Genomic DNA, 19,776 nt, shown 5'->3' on the forward strand with positions numbered 1-19,776 from the left:
CACAGCCGTTGTTTTACTTGATGATGGGGAGAGTACTTTACTTCTGAAGAAAGTAGCCTGCCAATGTCCAACCTGCTTTGACACCATTTGCAAAAAAAAAAGTTCAAGTAGTAGACTTGAAATCGAAACTCACACTTCTTAGCCTTGATCCAGAGCAATATGCCAAGCAGAGGTGGTTTTAGGGGGGAACCCTGATAAATTTAGTAAAAATAAATAGTAAATCTAAAAAAAGAGAGAGAGGGGGGGTCATTCGCTACAGGGGCATTTCATTATGACACTTCAAAGGAAGAAGTACGTAAAGGATGGAAGGGTGTAGACAAATACTCGTGCATTCTGGAAGAGGTTACATAGTGATGCCTTGCCACCACTTGCATCAATATTATCTCATACCCCCCTTCCTCTCCCCAATTCAAACATTTTTTCCTCTCTCCAATATGTCCAATATGTCCCTAATCAATTCGTCATAGCAACTTATCAGACAAGTTGTTTACAAGCTAAGCTGTGTCATGGACACAAAATTTACACTGAGCCACACAATCAGGGTTGCCACTGAGAATTCAACAATATTCAAGATTCACCTACAAAACAAACAAGCTTTGAAAGAAAAATCAAAATATTAAGCAATACTAATGTAAATGCTTAATATAATTTTTTAGGTTAAAATTTAATATGTATACATAGTTTTCGTAAGATTCCCAGCTCAGGACTGAAATCAAGATCTTTGGAAAAATTCAAACAAGTGGTAGTCCTGCATACAATCACATCGATCCAATCACAATCACAAACTATTCTTTTACACTATTCATACAATCACAAACTTGAATTGCGTAAAAGGTGTGTGGAAACAATAAAGAACGATGTGGGCACAATGTGTTTTTTTTTCAGCCGGGCACTTCGTATCGAAGGAGTTGTCGTATAAACTTCGAAAAGGGCTCATTCGATCTGAAGTGGGAGTGGCTAGTACCCTTTTTAATAGTCGAAAATGATTAGAAGGCAACTAGCCCCCCCCCCGTCCAGCCTTCCCCCAAACACATCCAATCAACATTTTGAGATAGCCATTTTGTTCAGCGTAGTTTATTTCCAGATAGAAAATATGTTTTTGAGGAGGACACTCCCCCACAACCCTCGGGGCAAGGGTTTTAAGTTATGCCCTGAGGGCATATAAGGACAATATTGGCACAATGTACTATGTATTATTTTTTTCCTTTAGAGAAGGGCACTTCATATGGAAGGGGTCGTCGTAGAAACTTCAAAAGGGGCTCATTCGATTGGAAATTGAGAGTTCTAGTGCCCTTTTTAATAGCCGAAAGTGATTGGAGGGCAACTAGCCAACCCCCCCCTCACGCCCATCATTCCCCCAAACGCATCCAACAAAAATTTTGCGATAGCCATTTTGTTCAGTGTAGTTGATTTCCAGATAGAAAACATGTTTTCGAGGAGGACACTCCCCAAACCCTCAGGGCAAGAGTTTTAAGTTATGCCCTGGGGGCATATAAGGTTTTTATAGAAGGGGTCGTCGTAGAAACTTCAAAAGGGGCTCATGCGATTGAAAATTGACAGTTCTAGTGCTCTGTTTAATAGTCTCCCCCATAACCCTCAGGGCAAGGGTTTTAAGTTATGCCCTGGGGGAATATAAGGTTTTTCTAGAAGGCGTTGTCGTAGAAACTTCAAAACAGGCTCATTCGATTGGAAATTCGAAGGGCTAGTACTCTTTTTAATAGTCTAAAGTGATTGGAGGGAAACTAGCCCCCCCCCACGCCCCTCAGTCCCCCAAATACATCCAATAAAAAGGTTGAGATAGCCATTTCGTTCCGCGGAGGTTATTTACAGATATAAAATAAGTTTTTGAGGAAGACACTCCCCCACAACCCTCGGGGCAAGGGTTTTAATTTATGCCGTGGGGGCATATAAGGTTTTTATGGAAGGCGTTGTCGTAGAAACTTCAAAAAAGGCTCATTCGACTGGAAATTCAAAGAGCTAGTGCCCTTTTTAATAGTCGAAAGGGATTGGAGGGCAACTAGCCCCCCCGTGGGGGGGGCTAGTGCCTTCCCAAGACCAGAACAAAATTTACACTTCACTGAAAAAATACAAATGAATGTGCATTGTCAGTTTAATATACATATACTGATATTTAGTAATCAAAATGCTAATATTATTTGATTGATAAAAGTTATAAAAGTAAAACATTTATATTTTTTTCAGTAAAGTTCAAATTATGTTCTGAACTTGGGAAGGCATAGGGGTTTTGCGCCCAACTTATGTTAATTTCTGCTCGTTTTGAGTTTGACTGGGTTATTTATTGTAATTTCTACTTGTTGTATGCTGCATTTATTCATCAATTGTGAGTTGTGATAATTTCACGCATTTTGGATTGTTTTATTTTATTTTTGATCATTTTTTGTTAAATGGAGTTCTTCACTTATATTTGAAAATAACATTTTGTGAAAAAATATTTTTAAATTAATTTAAGAAAACGAAGCACAAAGAGAATTACAAAAAGATTTTACAAAATCTGACCGTACAAAAAGTGGAGGGTGACACTTACAAACACAAGTTTCTATACAGCCTTAGGTGTTGTTCAATATTGTTTTTTACCTACCGATAAATATTATAAATAAAGGCGTTACTTGAATTTAGACCAATTTATCTTTTTCTGTTTTATTTATTCTACTTCAATTATATTCTTGAGAAAGAAGATAAAGAAAATAATAATGGTTGTGTATCCGGTTAGTCGTATATTTGTGAATTCCTTTGCAGACTTATTCCTTGATATACCCCCACCCCCATTTTTCGGCTAAACTGAGACAGATTTTCAATTTAAAATAGAAACAGATTCATTGAATAATAATAGCTAAAAACTTATTTTATTAAAGGTATTTAACATATAAATAAACAAAATAAATTGAAATAGCTCTTACTGTATGAATCTTCAGTCGCAAATGTAGCAGAATTCTTTAAGTTTAAGTCACGAACAAGGCTTTCTTCTGCTACTATAAATGTTTCATCCCCTGATGCTCCAATCCAGGTGGCTCTGCGTCCACAATCTCTGCCAAAAAGAGGAACAACGCCTGGCACAAGGTGGCTAATTTTAGTTGAAAGATGACGTCCCAACTGGCCCTTCTAAAATGAAAAATAACTGATAATAGAAAAATACATACAACTATAAGTCACGAAGAGCTTTACACCAAATACGCTTATCCAAAGTCAGCAACAAGTGCTGACGGAGCACCACGCGAGGCCACAAACTCGTGGAGTCAAAAAACCATAAAACATATGTATGTTAGTTCGTATATTTTTTCCTTCAAATTGTCAAACATTATGTACCCGTCAAAAGTTATTAGCTGAAGATTATTGGAATAATTTTAGAAAAAGGAGAAAAAACCAAAAAGGGGCTGATCTTGACGAAAGTTGGAGCCAATTTTCCAAAATCAAGTGAAAATGATAGTAAAAACTAAAAAATAAGTCATTTGGTACCATAAAGGATACTATAAAAGTACTGTATAGTACTATAAAATTAAATTTGTACTAAAAAAACTGATCTGTTTCTGTTGATGCTTGAATTATGCAGGTTTATCTTCGTTTTGACAAGATTTTGGAATAAAATAAATTTCCGCGCGGAGGGGGCCAAACTGGGGTCTGGGGGAAGGGGCAAACCGAGATATGGAAGGGGCAGTCTCCCCTGCCCCATAACAAATTACGCCCCTGCTCAAAAAGCGCATTTTTAGGGCCCTAAATTCCAAATTTTCTCGAGAGTTCAATCAGATCAATGTGGAGAGGGAAATTCCGCCTAACATTCATTCATTTGGGAAAACGTATTTATATAATTATTATTAAAACCCTTTATTTTTAAGAAGGAAGAATCTGTCAGTTGCATTAACAGAATTTCTGTGGCACTATCTACCGCGCGGAAAACTCCTTCAAAAAATTTTTGTGTTCCTAGATGAATTGAAATTTAATGCAGCATCGTTCCGTTTTGATGCATGTTTATTGTTATTTTATGGTTTAGCTACATGCTTCTTAGTATTTTGGATCACAAAGTTGAATCTTCATCAGTGGCGTAGTTGTAAATTTTGCGTCCCTATTTGGAAGTCAAATTGGCTTTCAAAAGCCTGCAAAAAATTACCTATTGGAACGCAAATAGGAGACCTCAAACACATGCCCCCTCTCCAGCAAAATACAAGAATTTAGGACTGTAAATTTAAACCTGTACAAAAGCAGAAGAGCTGAGGTGCTTCGCCTAGAATCAATATTAATGAATTATTTTCCTCGCCCCACACCTTGAAAAGTTTAGACATTATGACTTAAAATACTTTTCGGTATTTCAAATCTTTTTAAAAGAATTCTCAAGGGGGCACGTTTTTCTAATTTTTGAAGCATGGGTGTGCAAGAACAAAACTTCGGCAAAAAGCAAGAACTTAGAGGGAAGGGATAGGAGTTCCCTCACATTTAGGACAAAGTTCGGGAAAATATCGAAATCGGACAAAAACTCCGAGAAAAAATATTCAACTGGTTAAAAATAATGTTAAAACTTACCTATATAAGAGTAGATCAGCTTATATTATCCTAAGAACATAAGCAAATTATCCTACAATGGGGGCTGTCCCTCTAAGCCTCCCACTCTTTACACTTGATTTTAGCATATGATTTATGGAGAGAATAATTAACATCTCTAATATGCTGACACTTTACGGTAAACATTATGTCAGAATCGCCGCAATAGGGGTGGCTTTTTAAAGATAAATGTACAAATGCCTCCCATATGTTACCTGATTTAGTTTTTTATTCACGAACGCGTCCCGCAGATGGGGTGGTCGTAAGTATTGTAAATGGGAGGCAGCCAATGCCTTCTGTTCCCTTTTTTGCCTCCCCCCTCTCATTCCCTTAGCCATAGGTATAGCTCCATATGGTATCGGATCAAAATTCGAGATACTCTGTTTACTTTGAACAAGTCGAAAGGCAAAATAACTATGTCTCCAGGAAATGACCCACACAGCCCCAGGGGCAAGGGCCCCAAGTTGCACCAATTGCATATTGTTCCTACACATAAAAGGCGGACATGTTTGATCTTAATTTTAGGATCAGCTTGAAAGTTTCAGAGATCAGTTCCTGGGTAAAGGAACCTATAACTTTTGCTAGGAAAGGGATGTGCATTAGGAGGCTCAAAAATAGGCCGAAGTTCTGTGTTTCCAAACGGCTTAAAAATTGCATATCCATAAGTCTCAGCTGATTCTAAATAAGCAAAATTCATTTGTTTGAAATTAACCTAGGAACTTTATGAGCATGTGGAAAATCATAAAATGGCTCACTCTAAGGGAATTTAACTTTAGTGTCCTTTTTAAGCATAATTAAAAAAGCTTTTTCCACAAAATAAGTTTTTCCAAGAAAAGTAAAGAACTCCATTAAACCAAAAATGAGCAGAAATAAAATTAAATAATCTACCAAACGTGAAACTACCACAAATCAGCATCGATAAATAAATGAAACCCAAAACGAACAGAAATTAAAATAAAAAACCGAGTCAAACTAAAAAAAAAATATATAAACGTTTTTACTTTTATAACTTTAATAAATCAAATAATATTAACATTTTGATTAATAAATATGAGTATATGTATATAAAAACTGACAGTGCACATTCATTTGTATTTTTTCCAGTAAATTGCAAATTATGTTCTGGCCTTGGGAAGGCAAAAGGGTTTCGAGCCCTACTCATGTTAATTTCTGCTCGTTTTGAGGTTGACTCGGTTATTTATTGTAATTTCTGTTCGTTTTGGGTTTCATTAATTTATCGTTGCTGATTTGTGGTGGTTACACGCTTGGTAGATTATTTGGTTTAATTTTTGCTCATTTTTTGTTTAATGGAGTTCTTTACTTTTCTTTGAAAAACTTATTTTGTGGAAAAAGTTTTTTAATTAATACTATATAGCGCTTTGTTTGTCTATTTGCTTATTATGCATGTCCTAAGCAAGGGTTACCTTCTAGTAAAATTTCAGCTCGATCGCAAAAAAACAAAAACAAAACGGCGAATCTTAAAATTCCTTCTCTGATTCCCCGTTCCATTACCACACAAATTCAAAGTCTCCCTGACCGAAAGAATACATTCCCAAAAGATTCAAGTCGATTAGCCTAGCTGCAGCCAAGATATAATATTTTTTCTTACAAAAGTCGTTTTGATCGTGGACAGCATATGTTCTGAATTTTTATAGCCTACATCCGTATTAAAGCTCTTGAAATAATCCTACATCCAAATTCATGCTTAAAGGTCGGTTAATTTAGCTTATTTTTGAACATATGTGCACACACATACACATACCTGATTTTTTATATATGGATGATTTCGCATATGATATTATTACTCTTAACAATCCCAAGATGTTTCTTTTGTATGCAAGAACACTAAACTTAAAATTGGTCTTGTCATAATGTTCAACGTGTGCTATCGTGTGCTAATCTTGGTGTGCAACGTGTGCAACGTGTGCTATCTTTTAAGGCCAATAATTTACTTTTTGACAGGAAATGGCGAAAAATATCATGACAAGCTCAAATAGGGGATGGTGTGCACTGTAGGTGATGGACAGGAAGAGCAAACCATGACGCATAGAGTGGGTTACAATCCAATAGCGGAGGTAAGGCGCCTCTAATCAATGTTTTAAACAGTAAGGGATTTATGGAAGTTAGTTCCTATATCATGCTTTAAATAATATGTCTGTATATTTAAGTATTCCGAACCGGGATGAAATTCAAATTCTGTGAAAGGCGGGAATTTTTTGCACCATTGTTCGGGGGAATCCATCCTTCGGGGACATGTAAATGGAAATCGGATCGCACTGTTCGGATCTGGATATTATGTAGTTTTTTTTTATATTCATCATGGTACTAATCTGTAAATGAAGGCGTGGTATGAGTCTCTTATTAGTTTGTTTTTCATTTTTGTTCTGTTTTAGCAAATTCATCTAATAGAACTGAATTAATTGAACAACTTATTTATTTTCGGTAGACTAATTTTCGTTTAGTAAGGGTTAAGAGAAATAATATACTACATTGCAAAATTTTTCGTATTTTTGACAATTCCCTTTGAAAGGAATTTAGCTCAGTCCGTAGTTGTATTCCTTCATTTGCTAGCTCACGCTACGATTTAAGCGTGATTTAAGTACGATTTAAGAGGTCGTTTCGGTTAGTCGATATATAAAAACCAGTTATAGATCGAAATAAGTATAAGGTCTTACCTGATCGTTCCCAAAGCTGAGAACAGATCCATCATGCAGGAGCAGTAAGCTATGATTGCTACCACAAGCAACTTGTACAACTGTTAATGTTGTTGGGATTATCAGTTTGGTAGGTGTGTAGCGGGTAGTGGTGTCACCTAGCCCAAGTTGTCCGTGGTTATTATGCCCTAAAAAAACAGAATAAAACTAAAATATTTGATCGCACATTCTTTTGAAACTCTCTTGTACCTAGCCGAATTGATCAACATATACAAAATTCCAGAAAAAAAAGATAGCTTCGAAATTGGATTTTGGGCCAGTTAAATTCGAATGCAGCAGGTGAATTCACATCAATATCAGGCTCTCACTAAAATCGGATCTTCGATACCCGGATCAATTCTATTTGGGAACAAAATTCGGGACAGCAGCTTGCTAATCCCGGTACCTTAATAAATGCAATCAACTGAATTTCTGTTCTGTCATTTCTTTTTTAATTTAGTTCTCAGCAGTGCCCTCAATTCACGATAATCTAGGGGGAAAAGGATTTTTTCGACTTTTCCTTGTAAAGATCAAAAAGATATTTTTCATAATCTGGGGGGAGGTAGAAATTGCGAGTCCTCCCTCCTCCTTCTGATTGGAGTAACTAATCTGAGGGATGAAGCCTCTAGGAAATTTGCCCAGCAATCAACAACTATTGCATCAACAGCTATTTGCTCCCTGTTTTTTTTTTCATCTACAATATTAACTGAGTCTTCCTAACAAAATGGTTTTAAATAAAGGATCCTGTTGGTACCTACTATATGTACTATTGTGGTATCTACATTACTTTATTGATTTTTCTGAGCACCAAAATTAGCAATCGGCATACTCGATTTTAGATAGTGGCAAATTTCTTGGGTAAAGAAATTAAAAAGCTGTTACCCCGATTATTTACCCATGGTAGCCGACCCGGTATCGAAGAACCGACTTAGTTTTACCACCAATATCATTCTGACATTCTTTATGCAGGTGCCAGGGCCTTATCCACGATTTTCATTGGGGGAGGGGGATTACACGAAAAAAAACTTAAAAACGCATCAAAAAGTTGCTTTACTCTAATTAGCCATGGCTTGGCTCTCAAGTCTTCCACAAAGTTGACGTAAGGTACTCGGTTGAAAACCAAAGGCCTCGACCGAGTCTGATGATACTTTGAATTTGATCAACTTTGTGGAAGACTTGAGAGCCCAGCCATGGCTAATTAGAGTAAAGCCAAAACAGATAGTCTCTGTGAGAGGCAAAGCTGGCATAATTTTTTCAGATTTGTATACAAATTATTAATTTAACTTGTAGATGATAGTCTATCATCCATCCTACGGCAGAACTAAGGTAGATAGGGATAGAGTAAGGGTAATTCAAATACTCTGTCAGTTCTATGAGCCATTTGAAGGTAATTGGAGACCAAAATGATTCAAAGATTTATTATCGACCATGTCCACAGGACTTGCAGGCAAGTGGGCGACTGAAATTGTTCATATTATATGGGCTTTGCCAACTAGGTTCAAACCAAGAAAGTACTTCTTCTTTTTTTTTTTTTTTTTGCCTCTCTCCAACAGAAAATATAATCTGATCTCCCCTATAAAAATTAGCTCTGACCACCCCCAAAGGGTGTAAATCGTGTGTACCTATCTGTATACCAATTACTTTACTTAGCCAAAATAATTCAGCTGGAAGAGCGCTAGACTGAACCCCCCTCCCCAAGGGGTGGAAATCGTGTATACCTATTAGTTTATGAAAGAGCTATGGATTTTAGGGTGAAGAATAATTAAGTGTGTACTTTGCATCCTGTCATTTAAAATTTATAGATTGCGATAGAATATGTTTATTTACATCAGTATCTTTAAGCTATTACCGTCATGTCAATAAACCTGAATTAATCAAAGAAGCTAAAGAGGAGCAACAATAAAAATAGATAGCAGCAAGTGCTATTTCAAGGTACACACAATAACATACTTGAACTTTTTTCCCAAGAATTTTTGTACTTTTTCCACCCAAAAACATTATTTTTGAACCTTACAAAAGACACGATGTAATACTCCGATTTACCATAATGAGATTGGTTTCTCTAAACATTGAAAAGCTTACCTAAACTTAAAGCTTATTCAAACAAAAAACATCAAGTTCCGTAATATTCAAAGGATCTGGATATCTGGATACTATAACATATAACAAATTAACCATTCATCCAGAATTTGATTTAAGACAAAACAATTACTTACCCCAACCAAAAACTTCGCCTTCTTTGGTAAGCACAAGAGTGTGGTGTAGCCCACAAGCAACTTGAATGACATGGGTTCCTCCCAAGGCAACTTTACCAGGTTGCGAAATTGACAAGCATGGGTTTGATTCAACTTTTGCAGCTGAAAATTTAAATGTGTGTCATCATAATGCGTAGCCATTTACTAACAATTCACAACAAAGAACATTTTAAAATATAGTATCTGAGCATAATTTCATGTTTCTAGCTTCATTAGTTTAATTTAGGGCCACTTCATATGCTCTTAACCAATCCTTCTTTCGCTTGATTGGGCCTTTAGCCTCAATAAACTAGGCTCGGCAGCCTCGAGCCTTTGACGACCCTCACAATTGTAGAACAAACATCATTAGGCAACCTTTTGTTTCCAAAGAAGAATCTCATCGCCACCGTGCTGTAAAGAAGGACTCCTTGGGTATGTGTATATAAACTAAATACGCAATGAACTCCTAAATTAATTTTTTCGCAACAAATTAGAAAAGAAAATGCGTAAAATTCCCATAAAAATGACACGATTCATTTTTGGTATACTATGTGTACCATTTGTGGAGGATGAAGGCCTGATCAAAGAGAGGACCATTCGTGTGGGTCAAAGGCCCAAGGTGTCACCCGAGCGAAGTGGAAGCCAACAAAATCCTACAACTTTCTTCCCCCTTCCAAATTAGAACCACTAGATTATATACTAATTTAGTTATTTAGTTTGATTTCTTTTAAGGAATCACATTGTATTTTGCCCCAACAGACTTAAGAATTATCGTTTTTCCTTAATCACTCACAATGAAATAATATGTGTTGTTCAAGATCTTGGTCTTTACCATACAGAGCTTGTGTCTTCAGACTTCGGATCCAGACCAAGAGCCTTTACCGGACAAATTTGTTTGATTGATGATGATTATCTTAAGTTTTATTTGTTGTCGTTTTCGGCTTTTTCTGTGTTGTTTTTTTTTGTTTGTTTTTTATAGTAAATGTACAACTTCTGAGCATTAAATAAGGTTTTATACAAGTATCTGCTTTCTTTCATTATCTCACTGAGTGATAATTGTCTTCGTTTGTTTTGTCTTTCTCTTTCTTTATTTTCTTTTTCGTTCTTTGTTCTTCCATAAACCTTAGAACACTCATAAAACAGACACTGTGACCCCTTAAGAACCAAAATTTTACTATCTCTCTACTGTCAATGTAAAACTCTCCAAAAAAAAAAAAAAAAAAAAAAAAAAAAACAAGAGTTCAATTCCACAAAAAAACGCAGTGGTGTTTGGAGAATCCAGTGTAACAAACAAACAATGATTTTCGTTCATATAAACGGAAGAAATTAGCAAATGCTATATTTTTGTTTGTTTTCTCAACATACAAAAATAAATAAAGACACAATGAGTCATAACTCACTAATATCCTTTTTGTTGAGTTCCTTTTCTCCTATATCGTTTCCTCTATTGTCTTCCATTAAAACGTTGGCCATGTCAACTTTTCGAGCAAGGTTTTGTGAATTTCCTTTTGAGGAGGAAAATACGACGCCAAAAGCTGCACCACCAACTAGAAAAAGGAAAAAACATTGATGAGAATAATTCAGCTAATCATAAAGCAAACCTAGCACAAGACATTTAGTAATTATAATCTAATAAGATTAGATTTTCTGTGCGCTAACCATGCTATTGACAATTCAGCAATTCAGCAATTTCTGCAAATTCCGCAATTCAGCAAACTCAGCAATTTCTAAGCACCAAACTTAATTGCGTTTACAAAACTCAATTGCATAACAGATATATTTGGTTGGATTTCGTCACTACTCACTGAACCTAAATTGATAAATGGTATGGAGTCGATTACAAGTTATAACCAATTCTGATTCCGACTCCAAATATTTTCAATACACCGACTCCAACTCTGACTCCGACTCCATTCAGCAAAAATTTACTAAAACTCCGACTCCCACTCCACAGCCCAGTTTTAAAGCTTCATTTAACTAGATTTGATAAGTTATACCGCATTATGACTGCTCGATTCAATCGGAAACATGCCAAAATGACCCTGGTTGCCTGCTAAGCGCCCACTAACGAAGCCACAGACGATCAGAAAGAGACGTTCTACAATGAACTGACACCTGTCCTTAACACACGTTACACACATTCTGTGTGTCATGGGGGATTTCAACGCAAAGGTTGGCAACGACAGAGATTATTGTGTTGACGTCCTCGACAACCGCAGTTGCCGAGGTTGCGTTGAGAACGCAACGAGAATGGAGAGTTACTTATTGAAATGGCTCAGTCCTTCGGCTTGGTTGCTGGCGGCACTCTCTTCGCCCATAAAGATATTCACAAGTACTCCTTAACTTCACTTAATGGACACACAAAAAACCAGATCGACCACTTTCTTATTGGTAAGAAGTGGAAGACGTCGCGATGTGATCTACGCGCATTTAGGGGCGCTGATCTCTTCTCTGACCATAGCCTGATGGCTGCAAAAATCAGAGTACAGTTGTCAGCCCCAAAAAAGGTGACTGCGGCCCTATGACTGCGAAAAACCAAGTGACTTAGAAACCCTGTCACAGTTTGTGTTAATACTGACCAACAGATTTGAAACCCTGGATCTGCTGCGAGATAAAAGTTCAGACATAGCTTTGACTGCTATCCGAAAAACCTACAATGATGCTGCCTACGAAACACTTGGTATGAAAAAGTCGCCAAAGGACGAATGGATCTCCGTCGAATCATGGGATCTGATCGAGAAGAGGGCTGACAAGAAGAAATCTCTTGTCAATACTCTTTCCCTTGATGCTAGACACCCTCTTGAACTAGAGTATACTGTACTTGATAAGGCTATAAAGAAGAACGTCTGTGCTGATAAACGTCGTAGCCTTGAACAGAAAGCTCAGAAGGCTTAAGAAGCTGCTATACGAGGATACTCTCTGTCAGTGTACCGCATCACCAATGGGATAGTTGAAAAACGTGAGAAGACAGATGGACCTATGAAAAATCGGCTTGAACCATTTATTACCGACCTTGATAGAGTGAGCGAAGTCTGGTTGTCACATTTTAAAAATTCTTTAAATAGATCGACATCATCTGATACTTCAAATATACCAGAGACACCATTTCTAAATCCAGCCGTCGTTATTGAAATACCCTCTGGTAGGGAGATACTAAAGGCGGCAAAGAAGCTGAAGTCTGAAAAGTCCCCTGGGGAAGACCAAATTGCGGCTGCAATGATTAAATGATTAGTAGCTGTATTCATAACTGTGTGGACCAGGTTTTTCTCTATAATTTGGTGAACAGAAGAAACTCCTAAGGATTGGATAAAAAGCGCTCTCGCCGAAATATTCAAAAAAGGCGACGCTAAAAAGTTCAAAAACTGGAGGGGTATCAGCCTTATATCAATACCTAACAAATAATTGACGAATATACTGCTTAACAAAATCCAACCAGGGCTGAATAAACATCTCCAGGAGACGCAGCATGGATTTCGGCCAAACCGATCATGCGCTGATCTTGTATTTAATCTCAGAATGCTACTAGAAGAAGCAATTCAATGACACAATAAGCTGTAATTTGTCTTCATAGACTTTGAGAAAACTTTCGACTCGGTAGACCACCAAACACTTTGGAAGGTTCTCCAATACTGCGGTATTCCTGATAAGCTCATTCAAATCATTGAAGCCTTCTACAAAGACACAGAATGCTGGGTGAAGAAAAGTGACGGGAGCACCCGTTACTTTCGTATCATGACAGGGGTGAAACAAGGCCGTGTGCTACCATCACTGCTATTTATTCTTATTATTAGTTATGTTCTCCGGACTTGCGACGGACATGGGATACAGTTGGATAATAAGAGACTCGGAGATGCTGATTTTGTTGACAATATCAGACTCCACGATTCGTGGAAATAAAGGCTCCAGCGTTGTCTTAACAAAGTCATGAATGCTACTGAACCTTTTGGCCTTAAAATAAATACAAGCAAAACTCAAAATATGGGCAAACACTGTACTTCTACTCGCCTCACGATGTAATAGAGGATAGAGCAAGTCGTAGAGTTCAAGTACTTATGAAGTACCATCCACAATTCAGGATCATGCCAGCGAGAAGTCAAGTTAAGAATCGTCCAGGCTAATGCATCTTTCAGGAAACTGTCAAATTTGGCGCAGCCAGAAGTACTCTCTCCTACTCAAGCTGTGGCTGTTCAAACAGCAACGCCCTCTCAACGCTTTGCTATAGTTCTGAAACTTGGCACATAGATCAAATACTTGAATATAAACTCCTCGCCTTCAAAAACACGTGCTTAAGGCGCATTCTAAATATCCACTGGTCCCAAAAAGCAACAAGTGCTACTGTACGACAGAAGACATCTCAGCCACTGGTAACCGAAGTGATCAAATATAGGAAGTGGAGATACCTCGGTCATGTGATCTGCATGCCCAAAACTCGACTACCGAAGGTCGTCCTTCAGTGGCAGACACGTGGTACCAGAAAAAGAGGACACCCCAAAAACACCCTACGACGCAGCTACGGGGCTGACCTCACAAACCTCAATGCCTCAATCAAACCTGAATGAAAAGATGTCTGAGCGGCCTCAGCGATGAGAGATGACTGGCGACTCTTCTTGGATGCCCTAAGCACCTCTGGAGGTATACATATATATATATATATATATATATATATATATATATATATATATATATATATATATATATATATATATATATATATATATATATATATATATATATATATATATATATATACATATACACACACACATACACTAAGTATATATATATATATATATATATATATATATATATATACATATACACACATACACTATATATATATATATATATATATATATATATATATATATATATATATATATATATATATATATATATATATATATATACTTAGTTTAGCTATTTGTACTAATTCATATTGCATTTTTTGTTTGCGTTATACATTAAATACCTTAAAAGCAGAACGGTCTTTTTCTTGTATCCTGAAAATTTAGTATTATGGAATCATTTCATTTCACTAGAATCATTTCATTTCACTGGACAACACTTCATATTTTTTTTAGGGGCGGTGTCATTTAAACCAATATTGAGATGGAGATTATAGAATATTCGAGAAAATCTACGGTAATATCCAGGAGTACATGTGAAAATCATGATCATTCGGGGTTGAACACCCCGGGGTGGTCGGGGGTGGTGTCCCTCCCAAAGATACAGTTATGTGTGCGTGCAGTTATTGAAGACAACTTCTTGAAAACCGTAGCGGTTGAAAAACAAAGAAAAATAACCTGGGAATACATTATTTTCTGAAAAAATAGAATCTTTGTACCTTTCTTCGATTTATTCCTGCATTCAAGGGCGCAACAACACTTGGGCATGTTTCATTCTTTGTATTTTTAGCCGAATCAATAAATTACTCTAAATGACTTTTTGCCGTGACCCAGGCAAGGTCACCCAGGCAATATTACTAGCCTATTTCAAAATCTCTTTAACGCCTACTGTAATTCACCACAGCATCTCGCGTTGCTCAGAGTAAATTACTTCTAGGTTTTCACCCTTTTTTCTACACTATTCCTCTTTACCTTAATAGGTGAACAGAAACAGAAACTACAGTTTCTAATATTACACCAGTAAAATTTTTCTACAAAAATAAAGCCTTTATAAATGTCAAATATTTCCAGAAAGAACATACCATTATTTTCACCCAACAGGTTACCAGCCAACTGATCTTCCCCTGCGCAAATCCGACAACAGCCACACCTGGCACAGCCTGCATCTCCTCCACCGCAGCCACAAGGTCTAGAAAAAGGACCATAAGAGCATTAATTTAAAAAATCCGAATATGGAAGCATACAAAACAGAAATATATTTCAAATCCTTAAGCAAATTTTTGTATGGACCTAACAAAGGTTTAGAAGAAAGTTGCTGTTATAAAAAATGAAGATACAAGTAGAGCTCACCTTAAGGTTTAAATCGCAGAAATATTTTTCCACCAAGTACTTAGAGAAACCTTGCTCGACGACATCAAGCAGAGAAAAATAGAAATAAATAAATTAAAGGAAATAAAAAACAAAGTGATATATTAGAAGAGAAACATAAGCAAATCTACAAGTGTTAATGCGTTTGAAAATACGTCTGGATTAGGCAATCAAGTAATTTTGTCAAGCACTTGCATTTTTATTCTTGTTCTTTGGCACCAAAGATGTTACCAAAGAAAATCGTTTTTAGAGAATACTTTCAGCGCGAGAGGCAATTTAATTTTATCAGACAATTTCTTTTTTTGAAGTCCTTGCAATAGAAAATCGGGAAGTCAAGAACACATAATATTTTACGGTGAAATTTAAAATACAGTCTTATTTCTTTCCATAAAGGGCCAATGAAAACTGTACCCCAACACCTAAACACTTTCCTTTTTTTACCATTGGTAAAAAATTTTCAAAGAAAATTTTGAAGTTGACAGGAGTACAAAAACAACAAAAAAAAAGAAAGAAGAAACAAAAACAAATATCGTATTTGGTAAATTCAATGTCGCATCACTGAAAGAGCATGAAGGATATTCAAATAACCGTAAACCAAGAGATAAGCGAAAATTCAAAATATAGACTTTTAATTGAATAGGTCAAAATTAAAAAGGATAGAAAAGGTTAGTAGTTTTAGGGATTCTCTTCTACGGCATGTTTTTCCTTCGACATTGCTTATGGTTACTTAGAGGCCAGAAGAAAGAATGGTGGTCAGTGGTAAAAAATGATTTGTAATCGCTTGGAGGCTTTCATCACTTCAGTCAGCTCTGGGACACAGATTGGCTCTACCACGTCAAAGCAGTTGCATATGGTCCTGTTGGTAAAAATTATGGCTACCAGGCGAGGCGGGGCATCGTCTAGTTCCCATCAAAAGTAAAGTAAGTATGTGTTAATTCCCACAAAATTATATAGTATCAAAATATTGATTAATTTTTATTTGTTTTACTAATAGTTAATCCATCACTTAGAAAAATAGCAAAAAAGTTGCTTACTGTCCAGCTGACCGTCCAGGACGAGCTCTGGAAATACAATTTCTTCCAAATCCTGTACATTCCTTGCAGAATGAACAAACCATACAGTCGTCGTAATGCCAAACATGTGACCCGCGACAACACATTCCAGCTTGTCCACAGTTTTCATCGCTCTCAACTTCTTCGTCCTGCATTGCATCCTGTGATACATCTACTTCTTGAATTGAGGCTGAGAATAAATCAATAAAACGTATACATCAAATGGGAGAACTGTTAAAAAACGGATACTATACAAACGGACTTCAAAGTATTAGAATAACTGATACGAGTCAAAACTACCTTTGACCCTTTGATTCTTATGGATACAATCATTGAGTATTTGAAAGTGATTGAACTAATTGTCATTTTACAAGTAAGGCATTATCTCGTTTCTGCTTTATTGGCTCAAATACTACACTCGCTAATATTAAGAGCTCATTGTAGCACCAAGTCATCTGAAGCCAAGACAGCTGCATGCGCTCCTCTTCTATCCCACCATATTCAAAGCTTCACTCCTCCTCCCACGAAGTTCCATTTTCATTAAACCTTTCCTTAATACCTCTTCCCGCCTCATTAGGGGATGAACTGCTTTTCGTTGGCCCGAGATGGATGGCTAAAAATAATAATTTTTGGCACTCTGCCATCCTTCATCTGGGAAACGTGTCCTAGCCATCTCAACCTTTCATTCATTACAGGCCTAGAGGGGAATAGAGTGGATAAAACTGGGATAGAATAATATTTTTCGTAGAGCTTGTTGTTTGACATACGGTCAGTCAAAGGCCATTTCATAGCATCCACGTTTGACATCCATACTTGACTACTGTCATTACCGCAGCTTGCAATATTTTTATTCTAGTTTTGGTTTGTGTTTAACAAATAAACACCACCTAAAAGTTATAGAATCTTAATAAAAATCACACCATCGGATTCAACGTATTAGAGAACCTTACTGTAGAAGTTTCAAGTTCCTATCTGCAAAAATTTGGAATTTAGTATTTTTTACCAGAAGAAAGATCATGGATGCGTGTTTATTTGTTTTTTCCCAGGGGTGATCGTATTAACCCAGTGGTCCTAGAAAGTCGCGAGAGGGCTCATTGGAACGAAAATTAAAGGTTGTAGTGCCCTTTTTAAATGACTTTTTATGTACAAGCAATGCTTACCATTCTACCACCGAAGACTCTTGACCATTCTCCAGTAGCCACAGTAATAATCATATATGACGTAATAAGTGAATGCAATATTTATACATGCTATATTTCGACAAGAAAATAATATAAGAAATACATAAATACAAGAATCAATTTTTTATAAAAAAACTGCCTTTTTCTATAATACTGTAGTAGCAAGTGTTATCTCTAACATTACATCCGGGTTGCAGCGGTAGCTAGCAATGCGGGTTGCAGCGGTAGCTAGCAATCTAGTAAGAGACGATCACGTCCAATGTTAAGAAATATAAGAACCCATAACTCCTAAAAAAAGAGTCAGATCAAAAAATGTACACCATTAGAACCGCCTTGTCCGAAACCCCTGTATACGAAACTTTCTGTCCCTTGGCTTGAACAGCAAGGTAAATATATTGGCTTGAAAATCAAGAAAAGTGGCAGCTACTACAACATTCTGCCTAAACGGCATTTTTTTCTTATTTCTTTTCCACAGATAGCTTGGTACTGCGACATTGTAGAGAGTTGTTCAATAGCTCATTTTGAAGGAAATTGATTGGGCTAAAAACCTGTTGCAACTAAAATAAAGTATTTCTAAGAGTTAATAAGTTTTTCCACTAAAAACTACATTTTTGATGTTTTTTCATGCTGCAGTCTTTTAAAACATATTTGATTTTTTTTACAGTAAAGAACAAACTTCCAGCCCATAGTAACTAAAATAAGATTATAATTAATTTTAAAGATTGGTCAATGCTGTCATAATCGTATGTTCTAGCCAGGTCGTCTGTTACTATTCCAGTTAAGAAAAAGCCATAGGCTTTTTCCTGTTTGTAATACAGTAGTCTGGGTTTTATATTAAAAGACGATCATTAGAAGAACAAACTATATTAAAATACGATCATTATAAGATTACATAAAGGACCGATACAGTTCATTATAAATGGGGCCTACGGTAGTTTCATAGCTTAAAACATAGTAAACAAACAAACCACGGCACATATCGACTATAAGTTAAGATATCAAAATCATCTTTTGAATGGAAGTTACTGCCTGACTTTTTGAGGTTCGTCTCTTTCTATTCCAAATAAGTAAAAGCCATAGGCTTTTTTTTATCTTTAGGTAACCGGGTTGCAGCGCTAGCTAGCAACCTAGTTAGAGACGATCACGTCCAACACTAAGAAATATAATAGCCCATAACTCCTAAAAATAGAGTCAGATGAAAAATAGAAGTACACTATTAGAACCGCCTTATCCGAAATCCATGTACAGGTAACTTATCGTCTCTTTGCTTGAACAACAAAGAAAACATATTGGCTTGAAAATAAAGAAAAGTGGCTGAAACCACAATATTCTGCATATACGACATCTTCTTCCTTTCTGTTTTCTTTTTCTCATCAGATAGCTTAGCACTGGAACATCGCAGAGTTGTTTAATGGCTCATTTTAAAAGATATTGATATGGTTAAAAACCTTTTGTAAATAAAATATCCGGGTTGCAGCGGTAGCTAGCAACCTAGTAAGAGACGATACCTCCCCATAGTAAAAATTGAAATAGGTCATAACTCCTAAAACTAGAATCAAATCAAAACAAGAAGTACAATTATTAGAAACGCCTTGTCCGAAACCCATATATAGGTAACTCATAGTCCCTTAGCTTGAACAACAAGGGAAATATACTGGCTTGAAAATCAAGAAAAGTGACTGCAACCACGATATTTTGCATATACGCATTTTTTTTCCTTTTTTTATTCTTCTTTCCTCAGATACCGGGGCACTGGAACATCATAGAACTGTTTAATGGCTCATTTTATAGGAAATTGAGAGGGTAAAAAAATTTTGTAATTAAAAAAGTTATTATTAATATAATATATTTTTTTAAAGAAAAAACTGCATTTTCATGGGCAAGATTTGTGAATGACGTCATAATCGTAGGTATTTAATCATCATAATAGAGAGCTGGTTAATGGCTCATTTTAAAGGGAATTGCTGTATATAGAAGCGTTTGTAATTAACAAAAATAATTTTAATATATAATAAATTTTTACGAAAAACTGTATTTTAGTATCCGGGTTGCAGCGGTAGCTAGCAACCTAG

At 36.3% G+C, this 19,776-nt stretch overlaps 1 protein-coding gene across 1 annotated transcript in view; it reads right to left on the reverse strand.

Moving 5' to 3' along the window:
* Positions 1-19,776, reverse strand: part of LOC148955348 (E3 ubiquitin-protein ligase MYCBP2-like) — a 470,872-nt gene that overhangs the window by 318,276 nt on the left and 132,820 nt on the right. Inside the window, 6 exon segments of the mRNA XM_089101721.1 lie at positions 2,919-3,120; positions 7,227-7,393; positions 9,461-9,601; positions 10,879-11,025; positions 15,186-15,292; positions 16,506-16,713. Coding sequence (XP_088957847.1) covers positions 2,919-3,120; positions 7,227-7,393; positions 9,461-9,601; positions 10,879-11,025; positions 15,186-15,292; positions 16,506-16,713 — 972 coding nt within the window.

The sequence above is a fragment of the Artemia sp. Qi Xiang Cuo genome, chromosome 2 (genome assembly GCF_049724085.1).
Source record: "Artemia sp. Qi Xiang Cuo chromosome 2, ASM4972408v1, whole genome shotgun sequence".
NCBI lineage: Eukaryota > Metazoa > Arthropoda > Branchiopoda > Anostraca > Artemiidae > Artemia > Artemia sp. Qi Xiang Cuo.